Consider the following 17008-nt stretch of genomic DNA (forward strand, 5'->3'; position numbering starts at 1 on the left):
AAATAAACTAACATACACTCTTTTCAATTGATCCACACACTTCCTCATTAAAATTAGAACAGTTGCATATTACAACTAATCAAAATGGTCTTCGTACTTTTGCTCGGCACCCTGATATCTACTAAAATAAATGAATAAATAAATAAATAAGAAATAATATATAAGGAAGCACTTTCTCAGAGTAATTATACCCTAATCTAATGGTTCTGTGCCTTAGATCACAGATCCTTTGAACAGTTCTTAGAAACAGGATGACCAAGACCACTAAAGGTCAGAGATATCTTGATGCAGGGAACCATAATAGGACTAGAGAGAAACATTCCACTAAAAAATTTTCCAGGAATCCACAAGGATGACCCCAGCTAAGACTCTAAGCAATAGTGGAGAACTGGCCTTTACCTGTAATTAGATAGTTGACTACCTTAATTGTCATCATAGAACCTTCATCCAGCAACAGACAGAAGCAGATGCAGAGATTCACAGTGAAACACTGGGCTGAGATCCCAAAGTCCAGTCAAAGAGAGGGAGGAGCAATAATATGAGCAAAGGGGTCAAGATCATGATGGGAATACCCACAGAGACAGCTGACCTGAGCTTGCTGGAGCTCACTGACTTCAGACTGACAGCGGGGAACCAGCATAGAACAAAATTAGACCCTTTGTCTGTGGGTAATAGTTGTGTGACTTAGGCAGTCTGTGAGGCCACAGGCAGTGGGACCAGGATTTATTCCCAGTGCTTGAACTGGCTTTCTGGAGCCCATTCTCTTGGTAAGCCTAGATATAAGGGAGGGGCTTGGTCCTGCCTTAAAGTGATGAACTACTTTTTAGACTTCCCATAGGAAGCCTTAACCTCTCAAAGGAAAGGAGAGGATGAGGGTGGAGAAGGAGAGAAGTGGAAGGGAGTGGGAGGAGGAGAAGGAGTGGGAACTAGGACTGGTATGGAAAATGAGGAAAGACTGTCTAAAAATAAATAATTTTTAAAAAAGTGACCTTGGATCAGCAGCATAAGCACCACTTTGTCTTTGGGTGTACACGAAGTTTCAATCACTTGGATACTTGTTTAAGGCAAGTTCTCAGGTCCCCTAGACCAACTGAATCAGAGTGGCTCTCAGGTAAAGGAGACACGTGTTTAAGTTTGATAGATTGCACTTCAGAATACTTCTAGATTTGGAATGATGACTATGAGGAATGGATCCAGAATCGTAATGTGACTAGCCACTCTTTGACATAGGAATTTTTAATTGAAGGCAAATAAAGCAATAGTTTTCTCCTTACTCACCCTCTTTTTCATAAAGTCAGAATATAGATTTTTCTCTTAGTAGGGAAAAACTCCAGAGAAGACAAAGGAATCTGCAAACAAGCCTTACCCCATTAGTTTCATCCCATGTACTTAGGACCCTGTTATCCCTCAAGGGATAACAAAAACTGCTTCCTATTGTTCTGACATTACTTTACAAAACTATTGTTCATTGTGGAGGATGCTACATACCCTGTGATTCTAAACAGCCACATTGAATGCCTTTTGCTTCAGATTTTCTTAATGTAATGAACACTGCATTCATTAACACAGTTCTTTTATTTCTCGTTATCTGTCATTTTGTTAAGGAGACACAGCTGAAAATATTGAAGAGGAAAAGATTACCTGCTCATCAGTGTGGTTAGGAGGGATACCTTAGGCCAGGGAGGGTGGGTATGAGAGCCATCATTTCAGCTTCTGATATCACAGAAAGGTGCTAAGGGAGAGAGGAGGCTAAGATCACTCGAAAAGTGACCAAGTACATCATGGACAGCTTGCTGAAGAATGTTCCTGCACAATATTTTACAATCTTACCCTCAAATATGTTACAAGAAACAGATTTTAAGAATGTTCTTATTTTAGTAAGGTCCAGTTCACTAATGCTTGCCTTTAAAATGACCAGCCACCTTATCTACATCCACAGCAGACTTCTTTGCAAAGTGCATCTACTACTGTGTAAAATATTTTAAGATTTTTCTCATGAATTCTTACAATAGACAAATGTTGACACACACTCTTTCCCTAATAGCATGTGTTCTGCAATATTTCTGCAAAGACAGTGTGAACTTCACAATAGGATGTTAGGGAATGAAAATGTAACTCTGAGAAACCTCTAACACCCATATAAAGGGCTTCAGGTTCACTATTCAACAAAATGTCAACAACAATAACAACAAAATAGTAAGTATATAAAACAAAACAACAAAAATTTTTTGAAAATCAGGTTGATGATTTGAAAATGATTTAAGCAAATACAAATTTAGCTAGGTTAAGAAATGGATTGTAGGGTGTTGTGAGACCATGTGTAGCACAGCACATGTGTGGAAATAAAAGCGAATGGTCCTCTTATTCTACCATGTGGGTTTCTAATCCCGAGTTCAAGGCATTAGGAAAGGAAGGAGGCATGTGCCTCTACAAACTGACTCATAGCACTAGCCCATTATTCTAAATTCTTAACTCATATTTCTATCTCAGACGTTCCTATCCAGCTTTCCTCAGAATTCAGTTTTAGATCTAGTTGGCTTATTTTAACGTGTGTGTGTGTGTGTGTGTGTGTGTGTGTGTGTGTGTGTGTGTGCTGGCACCATGGCTCACACATTTAATTTTGTGGTACTTCAACATTCACCCTTGTATGACTCACTTTATTTTATTACCTTAAACATATTCACTTGCTTTTTTTTTGAGAATATCCTTGGAATGTATATTATTACTTAGAATATTTGATATCAACTTACACTGTTAACTATCTTAAGCCAATTTTTATTCTCAAATATTATGTCCCATTTGCTATTTGTTCCATGAGGCCATGATGAGCTAGTAAGAATTTTTTTTTAATTTAATCATGTTCATCTTCCATGTTCCACCTTCAACTCTCTCCCACATCCCTCCAACACATTTTCCTCTCAACTTTGCATCCTCCCTGTTTCTATAACCTACTATATCCACTGAGCGATGTCCTTATGTGGAGGGCTGAGATCATCCACTGAAACATGGGTAAACCACCACCAGTAATTACAGTGTCAAAGGGGAAGGCCTCTCCCAGTTCCAGCGGCTTCCAACTGTGAATAGCACCTAAGGAAGGTATAAGGCCTTCAGAACTTTCCCCAGCTACTCTGGAATTTTGACTGCCTTGATCTTTTATAACTCTTATACAGACAATCACAGAGGCTGCAGAAGTAATTAGATCCAGAAGACAGAATAACAAAGTAGACTGAAGTTTCTGTCCCACAGCTACTCTCACATAATCATTCCAAGTCTTTATATTAATTACAAATGCTTGCACAATAGCTCAGGCTTATTACTACCTAGCTCTAACATTTTATGTTAACTCATATTACTTATTTACACCCTGCTACTTGGCAGTACCTTTATTATCATGACTCATCCAATTCCTGCTCCCATGTATCTGGCTGGCAACTCCAGAATCTTCCTTTCCTCATCCTAGCAGTCTCCTAGTCTGGGTCTCCTGCCAGACTGTTCAGCTACTGGCCAGTCAGCTTCTTTATTAATCCAATAAAAGTGATATATATCAAGACAGTGTAAACAAAATATTCCACAACAGTAGCGTCTCCTCCATCCACTACTTCTTATATTCTCTGTGTGTATGGAGGGGGTTGTATGAATATGTGGGCATACACACACTCATGCATGAATGTGTGGTCACAGTTAATTTGCCCATATCTATAATAACTGTAGTTGTAGCAATTTATGAACAATTATGTTTTTTCCTTATTTTTCCTTACCTTTGTTGTATGTTAGTTATTGTGGGCTTTCTCTTTAATGTTCTGGTTTGAATAACCATAAAACTAATTATGCATGGGTGGTGGTGGTTGACACACTTTTAATTCCATCACTTGGGAGACGAGACAGGCAGGTCTCTAAGTTTAAGGCCAGCCTGGTCTACAGAGCAAGCTCTAGAAATGCCAGGACTGCTACACAGAGAAACACTGTCTCAGGGAACAAAATATATATACACACATATACACATAGAGATTTGTAGAGACTAGCATCACCACGAGATGATGCCATATCAATTTTTTGTATGAGTTCTTTTGGGGACTTTATTTTATTTTAAACTGCTGTTCTACTGACCTTCTTAACAAAAGATACTAACATGTTATACTATGTTCTCTCAATGTTGTTACTGTTGTTGCCAAGTATCCACTGAAAAACATGAGTATATAAACGTATTTCACATTGACAAATTGCTAAGAATTATCATTTAGATCATCATCTAACACTCTGGGCTTTAACTCCCATCCCCGTTTTGTGATAATAGGAGATCTCTGAAAGTGTTGATATTAACACTAATAGAGCCAATCTTCAGAAAGTGTTTAAAATGTTATCTGATGCATAATAAGTACTCTAACATAAAAGAAAATGAGGGGAAGTTCTACAAAGAACAAACTTTATCATAGCCTATACCAGGAAGCAAATCTGATTGGCCAACTACTACACTTTTGTAATTATGCAACCATTGTTTTCTTAACCAATGTTTACAAAAAGAAAACACAGAAAGGAAAGTATCAGTTGGAGTGTGGTGGTGTAGTAGTTCCTTCTGTTTATGTGCTGCTTTCATTGGATGAATAAAGTAATTGCCTTGTCCTAGTTGATAGGATAAAACTTAGGTAGGCGGAGTAGACAGAACTGAATGCTGGGAAGAAGGGCAGAGTGGCAGATGCCATGGATCTCCTGCCTGAGACAGATGCTGGTCAAAATCTTGTCGGTAAGCCACAATCACGTGGCAATACACAGATTAAAGAAATGGGTTGAATTAAGATGCAAAAATTAGACAATAAGAAGTTAGAGCTAAGGAACCAGGCAGTGTTTAAATGAATGCAGTTTCTGTGTGATTATTTCAGGTGTAAGCTAGCCGGGCACCCGGGACAAAGGACCCACTCTCCATGCAACACTGTAAGCTGTCTCCCTGTGATCATCTGCAAAGGTGACCCTTATGGGGGAAAAAAAAATGTTATTTGTTCCCTAAGTGGAACGCGATTGGCAAGGCTGCTGTGGTGCACAGAAATCATCCACTAAACTAAGTCAAAATTAATGGCAAAATTGAGTTCCCTTTGTGTTTGATTTTCATGTACCTGCACTCAATTATAAATGAGCTATCAAAAAAAAAAACCTACCCATTAGTGGTTAATTCATAATGACTTGTACTGCCATTGATGACTCCCTGAAAACAATTCTGTGAGTCTTTAGTTGAAAACCAACAGGAGCACAGAACTGTAGAAGTTGTTTCTTCTTCTGACCCTATCATGGGAGGCAGCAAACAGCATACAGGAGTCAGTTTTAACATAAACAAGCTGATATAAGATTGGATCTATACACTGAAAAGATGTAAGTGAACTATTTTTATCATTTGCTGTGGCTTATTTTCTCTAATCAGTAATTGGTACTATATACAGTGCAAAATTCTATTTTTCTTTGTAAAAATTCTTCAAGGTTTGAGAAAAATTCAATGTAGAAATGTCTCAAAGAGCTGAAATGTGCTATGCTGAGGGATATCATTCAATCATTAATTTGAGAAATGTGTGTTGTCATCTCATGACTGGAACTTTTTCACATTACAAGCATGACCCGCTAAGTACTCTGAGTTGTGACACATCCATAGTAAATACATTTTGAAACCTCCTATCTCAACAAGCTCTGAACCACAAAAACAAAGTGCTGAGCCTAGTCCATTTATAAACAAGAAACTTAAAGTAAAATGAAAGCCACATTCAGTCTTGATTTGAAATAATGACAAATTAAAACCATTATTCCCAAATGTGTATACATTTAATTTGATATAATCTCCTCCTTTACCAAAAAGAAAGAAAATAAAAACAATGAAAAATTACATAAAGTAATCTGAAAACAGAATGAGAACAAGGGCTTAGGAAGAAAAATGATGGGGTAAAAGTACTACAGCTTCGCAGGATATTTATTATTTAACTTTTTGATGAAAAAAGATAAAAGTCAGAACTACTGAATAACAGTAAGCATTTGGAATCTTTTAGAGTAAGTGTAGGAGTCACTTTTCTGTTGTTATGATAAAACAAAATAACCAGAGGAACTCTATTTGGGGTTACAGCTCTAGGGAGCTTTGAGTCCAACATGGAAGCGAAGGCATGACAAATAACAGGAGGTGTGGCAGGCAGCAGGAGCAGGGCTGAGAACTCTCATCAAAGAATGGGAGACTGAAACAAAGAGATGAATTAGAAGTGGATCAAGGTTTTAAACTCTCAAAGCCCATCCCCAGTGATTTACTTCCTGCAGCAAGGCTGTACCTTCTAAACCTTCCCAAACAGTGTCACCACCTGAAGTACCAAGAATGGGCTGAGGATGAAACTCGGTGCTTAAGCTCTTAGCAAATATTCACATGCAAGACAACCTGCTTTTAATCTTTGGTACACACACACACACACTCATACACACGTCATTTACCTAAAATTGTTACAGTATTGATGTGGGATTCCCGTCTGAATGCTGTGAATACCATTGGTTAATAAAGGACTGCTTGGGACCCACAGCAGACTAGAACTTAGATAGTCAGGTAAAACTAAACTGAATGCTAGAAAAAAGGAGGAGTCAGAGAGAGAGGCCATGGAACCACCAGAGACAGATGCACTGAAACTTTGCTGGTAGGCCACGACTTCATGGTGATGCACAGATTAATGGAGATGGGTTAAATTAAGATGGAAGAGTTAGCCAATAAGAAATTAAAGCTAATGGGCCAAGCAGTGATTTAAATAATACAGTTTCTTTGTGATTATTTTGGGGCTGAGCAGGCAGAAACAAACAAGTGGCCTCATTACAACAGTCTAATAAAAACTGGGGAGTCAAAAACTGAGATAAAGACCTGGTAAATCAAAGGAGCAACAGAGTGCATTGGCTGATCCTCTGCCCATGTTATTCCTTACCCACCAGCCCAGGAAATCCCTCCTGAAGACATTTTTTCTCTTACTGTTCTTTCTCTAGCAGACCTTCTCATCCTCCAGCAATTCTATTGCTGATCCCAGGCAACCAATGACAGACAAACTTCGCCCATTGATTCAAGGTGGGATTTACTGGCACAGCAGAAGGCTGTATAGACAATTCAACTGCAGCATGCACACATACACACATGCACATGCACAAACACACACACACCCAATCAACAACAAAATACTCACTGCACAAACAGGATTAATGAGGATGTTTAAGTAACAAGAAACATAGAGAACGGTAAAGATTCACTCAAACAAACTTAAACTGGTGTTTGTTTACTTGAGGAATTTTTTTTCTACCTCTGATGTTAACAGGACTCCTCCAATACACAGAAATTATATTTACTAGAAAAATCTGTTTAAGATATTATACTAGAAAATGCACTGTCTCTGGAAAATTAACATTACCTTAAGAGATTCATACATTTCTTTCACTTTTAGTTTCTATGAAAATGCAAAAATATTTCCCATGATGAAGTCAAGCTATTTGTGGTGAATATACCATCCATTCATGAAGACAGTAATCATGAGGTAGTTCCTACAAATCAGATGTTAAAAAGCCTCTAAAACATCACTCTGTAAAAAAGCAAAGCTATCTGATCAGTTGCAGACAGGGCAATAGAGTTGTTCTATAGCTGAAGTGGATACTGATCCCAGCATGAGAAGGAACAGACCCTATAGGGTTAGAGGGGAAAGGAATAGCTAGTGAAAGGGAAGCTGGATTTGAGAATATGGAAAACATCACTGTACACTTCTGGTTGTTTCTCAGACTACTATACATGAAAAAGGCATTTTTACTAAAAAAAAAAAAGATATTCTCTGCACCACTCTGAAATAAGAATAAACTAGTCACAATTAGATTTTAAAAAAAAAAAGTAGTCAAGTGTGGTTCATATAAAACTGCAATGGAAAGCACAGGCCCAGGAATGGAGGGTTTTGTACAGGGAGTCAAGAGAAATGGAACTCGCAATGGAAAGTATAAAGCTTATTGATGTGAAGGCAGGTAAGGTCTCATTTGGAAGAGTCATACATGGAATCATGACTATCAAACAGCAATGTACTGGGGAATGTAAAAATTGATCAAACAGTTTTTCTAGCAACTGATTCAAAATTTCAGAGAGAAGGGAATGGGACAAGGAATTTCATCACTAAGTGTTCAAAACAAGAGAATATCGTGAAGAGATTGCATGTCTTAAAATGAGGACAACTCTGACTATTCTGTGAAAATTGGGAGATGAAGTAAGAAGTTTTATAAAGATATGGCCAGTTTTTGAAAACATGAAATAGAATCTGTATCTTAGTGCACATAGTAAATTGTTTTCTTTTTTGCATTGCACTATAAATTCAAAAGCAGTGTTTCCATTGTTCCTTCTTTCCTTGTGTCCAGGGCTGATAGTGCAATGCTTCAAGTACAACACATAAAATCAAATATTTGTTAACTATTGTATTAGAAAAGAAGAATCAAAATAAGACTGCTTTTAACTTTTAGGCATAAGCATAAAACACAAAAGAACACTCAACTCTCTCACCCATCTTTGCAGTCACAGGACTTACTCTCTAGATAATTACTTTACATATTTAAAGTTTTATTTTGTGCTTCCTATCACCATGTTAAGGAACTTACACACAAAGACAGACAAGAAAGAAAAGAGAGGGAAAAATGAGTCAATTTAACAGTGCTTTATTCTCATCTACAGGGAAGAGGTCATTTCCTGGTATGTTATTTGGGCTCATTAGCATTCGTACTGTGTTTGCAAACACAAAGACTCATCATCTCTAAGGAAAGGAAAGTATCTAATTCTACCTATGCACTCTCTCACAAATTAGATGTTTCAGGGTCTTAAAGGTTGATTAAGTTGAACTGGATAACAAATGAAGTGAATAAGGATGTTCTGTAGGTCACAGAAGAAAAAAACATCACATATAATAATAAGGACAAGACAAGCAAGAAATGATCAGAATAGCCAGAATCTTATGATCACTATACCCTATGAGAATGCAATGACCCAATGAATGCCTCAAGTCATTAAGTATTCCACTGAGCAGACATGCTTTCTGTTTCTTACATCTCGAAGGGGTTATTTTTGAAGTTGGTACTAAAAGGAACAAACTCCCCAGGGTTTCTTTACTCACCCCAGCAAATAAGTAATGGCAAAAAAAAAAAACCACTAATAGAACAAGACAAAATGAAAAAGGGAACCGTAAATTGCAACAAAAATTTATAAGACTGGAAAGCAGTTACAAGTATGAGAAACCAATAGTAAGGCAAAAGTGGGCTAGAGAGATGGGTCAGTGGTTTACAGAACCTGCTGGTCTTGCATTGAGTCGGATTCCCAGAATCCTTTGCCATCTTCTAATCTACATGGGCACATGGTACCCATATATATATATATATATATATATATATATATATATATATATATATATACTCCATTCTTTACTAACAATATAATAACTAATTTTTCACATACATGTGTGTATACACACACATATGAAGGCAAAACATTCACAAATGTACATTATTTTAAATAATTTGAAAAAGAAAGGCAAATCTACAATCTGATAATATGATTTTACAGATGAAGAATGCTAAAATTCCAATTTTACAAGCACAATAGCAAATGTCATCTAAATAACTCAGCATCCAAAAGCCCTTAGGACCAGGAAGAAGTAAAGCCAGCTGATTAAAACAAGCCAGCATTGCTCCTGGGTGACACTTCTGTGTTAATTGGAAGAGGTCCATAAATACTTCTGCAAAAGGAGATTCCAGCTTTATTCTATGAAAACTATAGATGTAGGAGCCTCCAGACACAGGAACTGTGAGTTCAGAAGATGTTTGAAAATAACCTGACTGAAAGTAGGTGAACCACTCATTTGCATGTTGTGCTGTTATTTCAATGCCAATAAACTAGTGTACAGCCCTATATTTCATGTCCATTCTACTCTTTCTATATACCTGTTCTATAATATATTGCAAATTCCAGTGGAAAAAGATGAAAATATTTCCAGAAGGAAAAAACTCTTCACTTACTGTCATATTTCACAAAGGAACTCACCAGATACACAGCAGCATCCATATACATGGAATTTAATGACCTTTCCTACGTAAATACAAAATATAACTCTAATCATGGATCACTGCACAGTTAAGTACAACTTGCAAGATGACATTCAGAGATAAAAATAAACATACACACAAAAATAATACCAGAAAGAGAGGCAAATACCAGAAAGTGCTAGATAGAAAATTTGATTTTTAAATATCTGCAATTTATACACAAAATATATTTTTAAATATTTTAATGAAATGATTTAATTTAAAAATAGAAATCAAAAACAAATTCTTAGAGACTTTGAAAGCATAGATGTCTAAAAAAAGGCAGTTGAAAGACAATATTATCTTTCAGAGTATAACCAAAAGTCAAAATAATGATGGGTAGGTTAAAAGAAAAAGACAAAATCTACAAGATTCAATATACACATACTAGGCTCCCTTAAAAGAATGAAAAAAAAAAACAGGAAAAGAATGAAATCAACAATGACATAGTACATAAAATGTCCTAAAACAGAAGGATCACAATTTATCAGATCAATCTTCTTAGGCAATGACTATAACACTAAATTCTTGCATGCAACATCTCTAACACAAACCCTTCATTACATGCTTACTCCTGAAAAGCCCATTCCAGTTCTCAGTAGTTATGTTTAATCTACCTCTTATCACACAGACTCTTTCCACAAAATATCTATTTCTTCATTTTGTTCTCAGGAAAGATGTAATATTCTGTCTCTCAGCATGCTAAAACCTAGAGGTCATAGTTTCCAGACAAAGAGCTACAGAACATAGTACAACATGAAATGTTAGATCTGGGACATGTTTTAAATTCGCCTTTATGTGTACCAGCCCTCCCTCATCTTTCTGAACCCTTACACTGACTTACCATATAGCACATTTCAAAGTGTGCACTATGAGTAAATAGATTACAATGAAGACACAACTTGTAATAAATCACTAATTTTGTGAAAACATACCTTTAAGAAGTACTTCTTTCCTAGTATATAATGAAGGATGGAAATAAATGAATAAAACATGTATTTTTTTTCAAAAGTCTTAGCTAACAAAATTCCAAGTATAACTATTTGGATTCATGCTTCTTATCTAGCAATCAATTCTATAACATCCAAATAGGTTTTATAATTGAAAAGAAGAACCTTCCTGCCATGTAATAAATGTCATCTATCCAAATTTAACCCTAACCTAACTAGAGGATGGGAAGGAAATCTTCAGTTTGCCTCTAGTACACCTGTCAAGTTTACCTTCCTGATCTATTCACCCATGTCTCAGATACAGATACTGTCCTGTGAGAGCCCCATATCCTAGAATTCCAATTCCTAGGAGCCTTGGCCAAAGTCAGGCTCCAACAAGATGTCACAGATAAATGGGGATGAGGGACCAGTGTTGGGCCCTGTCTCCCCTTACTCCCTGGGTGCGTCTCTGAGGACAGTTCTGGTCAGTCAGCTAAATCTTCCTGCTAATTCTTGTGCTCACTCTGCTAGCCTGGTGATTTAGCTGCAGGGCACAGTCCACCTCTGGTATGGTAATTTCCCACCTGCCTGGGAGAATTACAGGCACCAAGGTCTCTCTCACTGCTGTTGCTGCTCTCCATCCCCTGCCTGGGAAGGAATTCCCTACAGCACCAGGTCCCATACAGGGCCAGTTTCCCCTCTGGTTGGGAGGGAGTTCCCTTACTGGGGCCAAGGTATATTAGCCTTGCAGTCAGCTAAAAAAAGTGGCATTCGGTGATCTCTTATCGAATGACCCAGGTCTCTTGTGTGTGTATCTTTTGTTCAATCTCCAGGCCTTTGCCCAAAATCGCATAAGGTACGGAAGGTGGGCGACCCATACCGAGAAGGGTGACACAGAACCAGGTGGTACAGACCAGATCCTTTGTCTCCTTTATTACTCTACTAGCTCCTTCACTTGAAGGCTGCTACAAACAACCTTTAGTTCTCAACCAAAATCCAGTGCTTCACTCAAGACAGTGCACTTCTCCCACTGGGTTCCCAGTTATTAATCTTTTCATCAAGTAGCAGAAAAGGGGTTAAAATTTTAAGACTTCCAACTCAGCACTCCTTTGAACACTCTAGTTTTCTCTCTGCAACATAACTATGAAAACAGACTTTTTGAAAATAATACCTACTAAAACTGAGTATGCCATTTGTTTTCACCTTGAGACCTGGATCAATACTCACCTTTAACCATTCTGCACTCTCAGGTTAGAATGCCTTTCTTCCTGTTCCTCTCTGATCAATTTCTAAATATGTGTCCAAGCATGCTTGAATGTCATTACCACTTGTAAGTGTCTTATGTTGACATCACACAATGAATATGTTGTTTATTCATGTTCGATCTTATAGCACTTTCTACTTAAAATATATTCATGCAATATGTGTATAAATAGAAAGATAGATAGAAAGACAGATGATAGATAGATAGATAGATAGATAGATAGATAAAGGATACTTAATAACTATGACAATCTGTCAATTTCTATTATTTAGATTTAATAAGGTATTAAAGGAAAGCACAATGAAGTGTGAAAGGTATGAATAATATAAATATAATTATCCTTAAGGTAAGTGGTCTTCCTTGTACCATAAAACCCATGAAAGTTTATTTTATCATTTTATTCTTGACTGTTGTCATTCAATTAAAATTACAACAGCCTTATTTATAACATGATAAGTGGTTAAAATCCTTTTCAACTGATCAGTTGAAAAATTGAAGTGTTTTGCAGAGAGAAAATAAGTTATAATTTCTGTGGTAGGTAATGCTTATTTTGTTAATGGTTACAAGATAATGCATAAGATATAGTCACAAATAAGAAAGGTCAATCCCTTTGTGGGCTGAAATAAATTTTCAAGTTCTGCTTAGGAAATGGCTTTTCATTACAAAAGAGACTAGTCAGGCATATCACCAGGGTAAAGGGCCAAAGGATTCAGATCAGTTGATGTTTACAGAAAATTTCCAGGCATCCCACAAAAGGTACAACAATTTCCACACATAATTAACTAGATATGTCACTGTTAAGTATTACAAAACAGCTAAGTATACCCTTAACACTTGAAATGGCTAAACAGTAGCAATAACATCTTATTAGAGTTTCTTATTAATTACTTTGACAATAAATTTTAGAGATTCATACTGAATAAAGAGAAATTGACCTAATATTCATTTAATATTTCCCTTTTGTAAAACAAGAGTTTTTTTTAAAAAAAAAGCCAGATGAGAATGTGAAAAGCATTTTAAACCATTAGATAAAAATATCTGTTTAAAAAAATCAAACCATTGTCTAATTTGGCCAAGGTCAACCAATTTTTTAAAAAGAAACATAATTTAATATATAGCACAGAAAAACTCTAAAAGACTTCAAGCAGAGGCATCAACTCATTGCTACTCAATAAATTCATCCAAAGTAGCTTTAACATATCAAAAATCATTCATTTCTGGTAAAAGCATGAGTAATCATTATCAAAAAACTTAGGAACAAGTTTTTTTTTATAATACTTGCATATAAAGAAGGCATCTTAGAGAGGAAATCTAAATCTAAATACAAACTTCATGAATATTTCATCTCTACCTTACACATAGAGCCTAAAGGTAAGTATTTGCAATTCGTAACTATTTATGTAAGAAACACAATTTTGTGGTATAGAATTTTCCACTTGTGTCACCACGTCAGCACTCAAAAGGCTTCTGATTCTAAAGCATTTTCAGTTTGAAATTTTAGATTTGCAATGCTCACTGCAGATTTAATTATTTTACCACTTGCATAAAAATGATATTTTAAAATTTATTTATTCAATACTTAATTTTAATAGCAAGGAAAGTATGAGAACTCATGAAACTATGAAAATAAAATAAATGATAATATAATATTTTAAAAGATAATAAATCCACTACCTGAAGTAATAACACAGTTTTCAAAGATGCCAAACCTGAAGAACTAAGAAAGAACAAACTTTTGAATACATTTGTTCAAAACTGAGGTTAAATGGGCCCCAGTAGTATTGTGGTACACAATTAACACAGTAATTTTAGTGCCCTCTTGAACTACATGCCAATGCCTTATCATGAATAAGAGAAAAAAAAACAAAAAGGAAGGAGGGACATACCTTCAGTTTGGATCCATGTGGTATCACCACAGATTTATTCTGCTTGGGTGGGATACGCAGCTCCCATTTTCCATATTCTAGCTTTTTATATGGATGAGAAAACGGATTCCATCCATCTAAATAATAAAGATCAGGATAGAAACATGTGAAAAACATAAATCAAAGAACAAAGGAAACAAAACAACAGATGAGCTAAGAAACAGGCTAAGAAAATAATCAGAGGAAGAACTATGAATGACCAGTAGACATGAGCAATAAAACTCAAGCTGATTTAGATCACGGAATCACCAACTCATTGCTACTCATTGACTTAGCAAAAACTAAAGGTTCAGAATATCAAATATCCAATAAGGTCATAAAACAACAGTACTTCAGAGGGTACAAATGGCTGAAAATAGCTTGGCACTGAATTTATGCTAACCAAATGGCCCAACAAATCTATTCCCAGGCAATATCTTAGACAAATTCTCCTAAGTGAATTTAATAGACTACTTAGAACTGATCACTGAAGATTTAACTGCAAATAATAAATATAATAAGAAGCAATCATATTTTACACAAGCTATAGAATACAGAAAATGCATCCAGGTGGGAGAATTAAACAATGAGGTGTCACACAAAGATGTAATAGGGGAACAGAAAAATTATCACTTATACCAAACTCAAGAAATATGTAGAATGCAACAGATAGAGACATGTGTATGTTGTAAAACTATTAAAACTGAAATGAAATTGTGAAACAACATCTACAATAATTTTCTCTAAGATTGGAAAAAAATAAATATACACAGAGCGGAGAAACAAATGAAACAAGACAGCCAAAATATTTATAATATTGAAGCCAGCTATATAAACATAGGACTTCTCTGTCTTTCTAGGATTAGAAAAATACCACAATAAAAATTCATGTCAGGTCTCTGTACAGAAATAACTGTCCAAATATCTTTCTTTACCATCAATTATAAAGTGATATTATCAGGCAAAGGGCATCAGATCTTAACATATTTATGATTCCAAATACAGATTACCAAGCTACTTTCTGGGTTGGCAGTTTCAATTCATACTCCCACCAGCTGCACAGGGGAATGTTCAACTATCCATATCCTCAGCAACTCCAGAGATTATCATTTTAATAACAAGACATGCCTGTCTTGCTCAGCCAGGGTTCACTAAAAGAATTAAGCGCTAGTACCCTAAGGAACCCCAGCAGGAAATAAATAAACTCCTCTTTAATGCATCAAGAATAGAACTTGTTATACACCATCCTTGGGAGAATTGAGGAAAAAGACACTCCAATAATTTTCAGCATCCCATGGATCAGATGCACAGCTAGCACAAAAGAAGTTTTCTCTCATTATTTTTCAGGCAATAACGATAACATTTGATATGCGCTGTTTTCATTTCTTTTCAAAAAATAAGCTGTAATTGGAACAGTGATTACTCTCTTTAACCTTATTGTTATTTTGGATAAATTGAGTTGTATTATATTTCCTTTTAAATATCTTTCATTAATTTCCAGTTTTATAGAAATGAAGATAATAATGTGGCTTACTTTGAGGTTTAATACAGTGACAATCAAAGCATTTATTTATTTACCAGCCTATTTACTTTGAACAGCTGAAGCCATTCAATTTTCTTAGAATAAATTTTGCAGACGAATACAACATGAAACTATATAAAACTAATCAAAGCAGAGGTGATCTGCTGGATACATCCGTATGTGTCTGGGCTACTCTAACCTCTCAGCCTCCCATCTGAGCCTGCAGACAGAACTCAGTTCTTTTCTTTATGTGACATAAGTGTGTGGTATGTGCTTGTGTGAGTTTAAATCTAAATGGAAGTGTGGGTGCACATGCCTATATATGTGTTCATAAGCCAGAGCACAACATCAACTATCTTTCTCAATTGCCTTTGCCTTATTCCCTGAATCCATAGTCTGTCACTGAACATAGAGGTCAGCCTTTCTGTTCACTTCCCAGGAAGCTTCTAGAATCTTCCAGTGCCCATGTCCCAACACTGCGGTAATAGATATGTTTGGTCATGCCTGGATTTTATATGGTCACTGAGGAATTGAACTCAAGCCCTCATGCTGGCCCAGGAAGCTCTCTCTCTTACCCACTAAGCTATCTTCACAACCCAGAATTCTGTTCTTAAAATATGTGAGTTATTTGGGGAGGGTTAAGGACTCAGGGGCTTCCCTCCACCCATGTTAGCATGTCTATTGTTGTCATCCATGTTCAGCTCATGTTGAAGCAGTCATGGTGGTGAGGTTTTATCGCGTCTGATAATCCCAAAAGACACAATTTCACAGCTGGAACAAAAAAGACCTCCAAATATAAGAAAACAAACTTCAGTACATATCTTAAAACATACATAAAATTAGCTCAAAATGGATCCCAGAAACAGGCTTAAGAACTCTAAAACATTTCAAATAAAACTTCTGTAAATTTATATTAATTCAGTTCTCTAATACAATGCTAGATATAGATGAAACAAAAGAAAAATGATAAATTACACTATTCATAATGAAAAAATGAGTAAACAAAAGATATTATCAAAAAAAATGAAATAGCAAGGGAAGAAAATAATTGGAAATCATTAAAGTGATAAAGTTACTTGAATCTAGGATATCCAACTAATATTTACAATTTAATTACTAAAATATATTTTCAAAGCAAGCACAGGATAGATGTGCCCTTCAAAACAGTAATGTCCAACAAGCACACAAGGGATGCCCTATGCAGTTAGTTATGGAAATATAACAATCATAATGAGATGCTGTGCTCACAGATGTAAGGCTATTGTGAAAACAATGGATATCAAGTAAACTGGAGGGTGTG

At 36.0% G+C, this 17008-nt stretch overlaps 1 protein-coding gene across 2 annotated transcripts in view; it reads right to left on the reverse strand.

Moving 5' to 3' along the window:
- Gbe1 (1,4-alpha-glucan branching enzyme 1) overlaps positions 1-17008 on the reverse strand; it is a 252351-nt gene that overhangs the window by 154257 nt on the left and 81086 nt on the right. For both annotated transcript variants that reach the window (XM_087899665.1, XM_087899664.1), the window contains exon 3: positions 14169-14284. In XM_087899665.1, coding sequence (XP_087755791.1) covers positions 14169-14284 — 116 coding nt within the window. The remainder of the gene's footprint in view (positions 1-14168; positions 14285-17008) is intronic.

The sequence above is a fragment of the Myodes glareolus genome, chromosome 2 (genome assembly GCF_982192425.1).
Source record: "Myodes glareolus chromosome 2, mMyoGla1.1, whole genome shotgun sequence".
Classification (NCBI taxonomy): Eukaryota; Metazoa; Chordata; class Mammalia; order Rodentia; family Cricetidae; genus Myodes; species Myodes glareolus.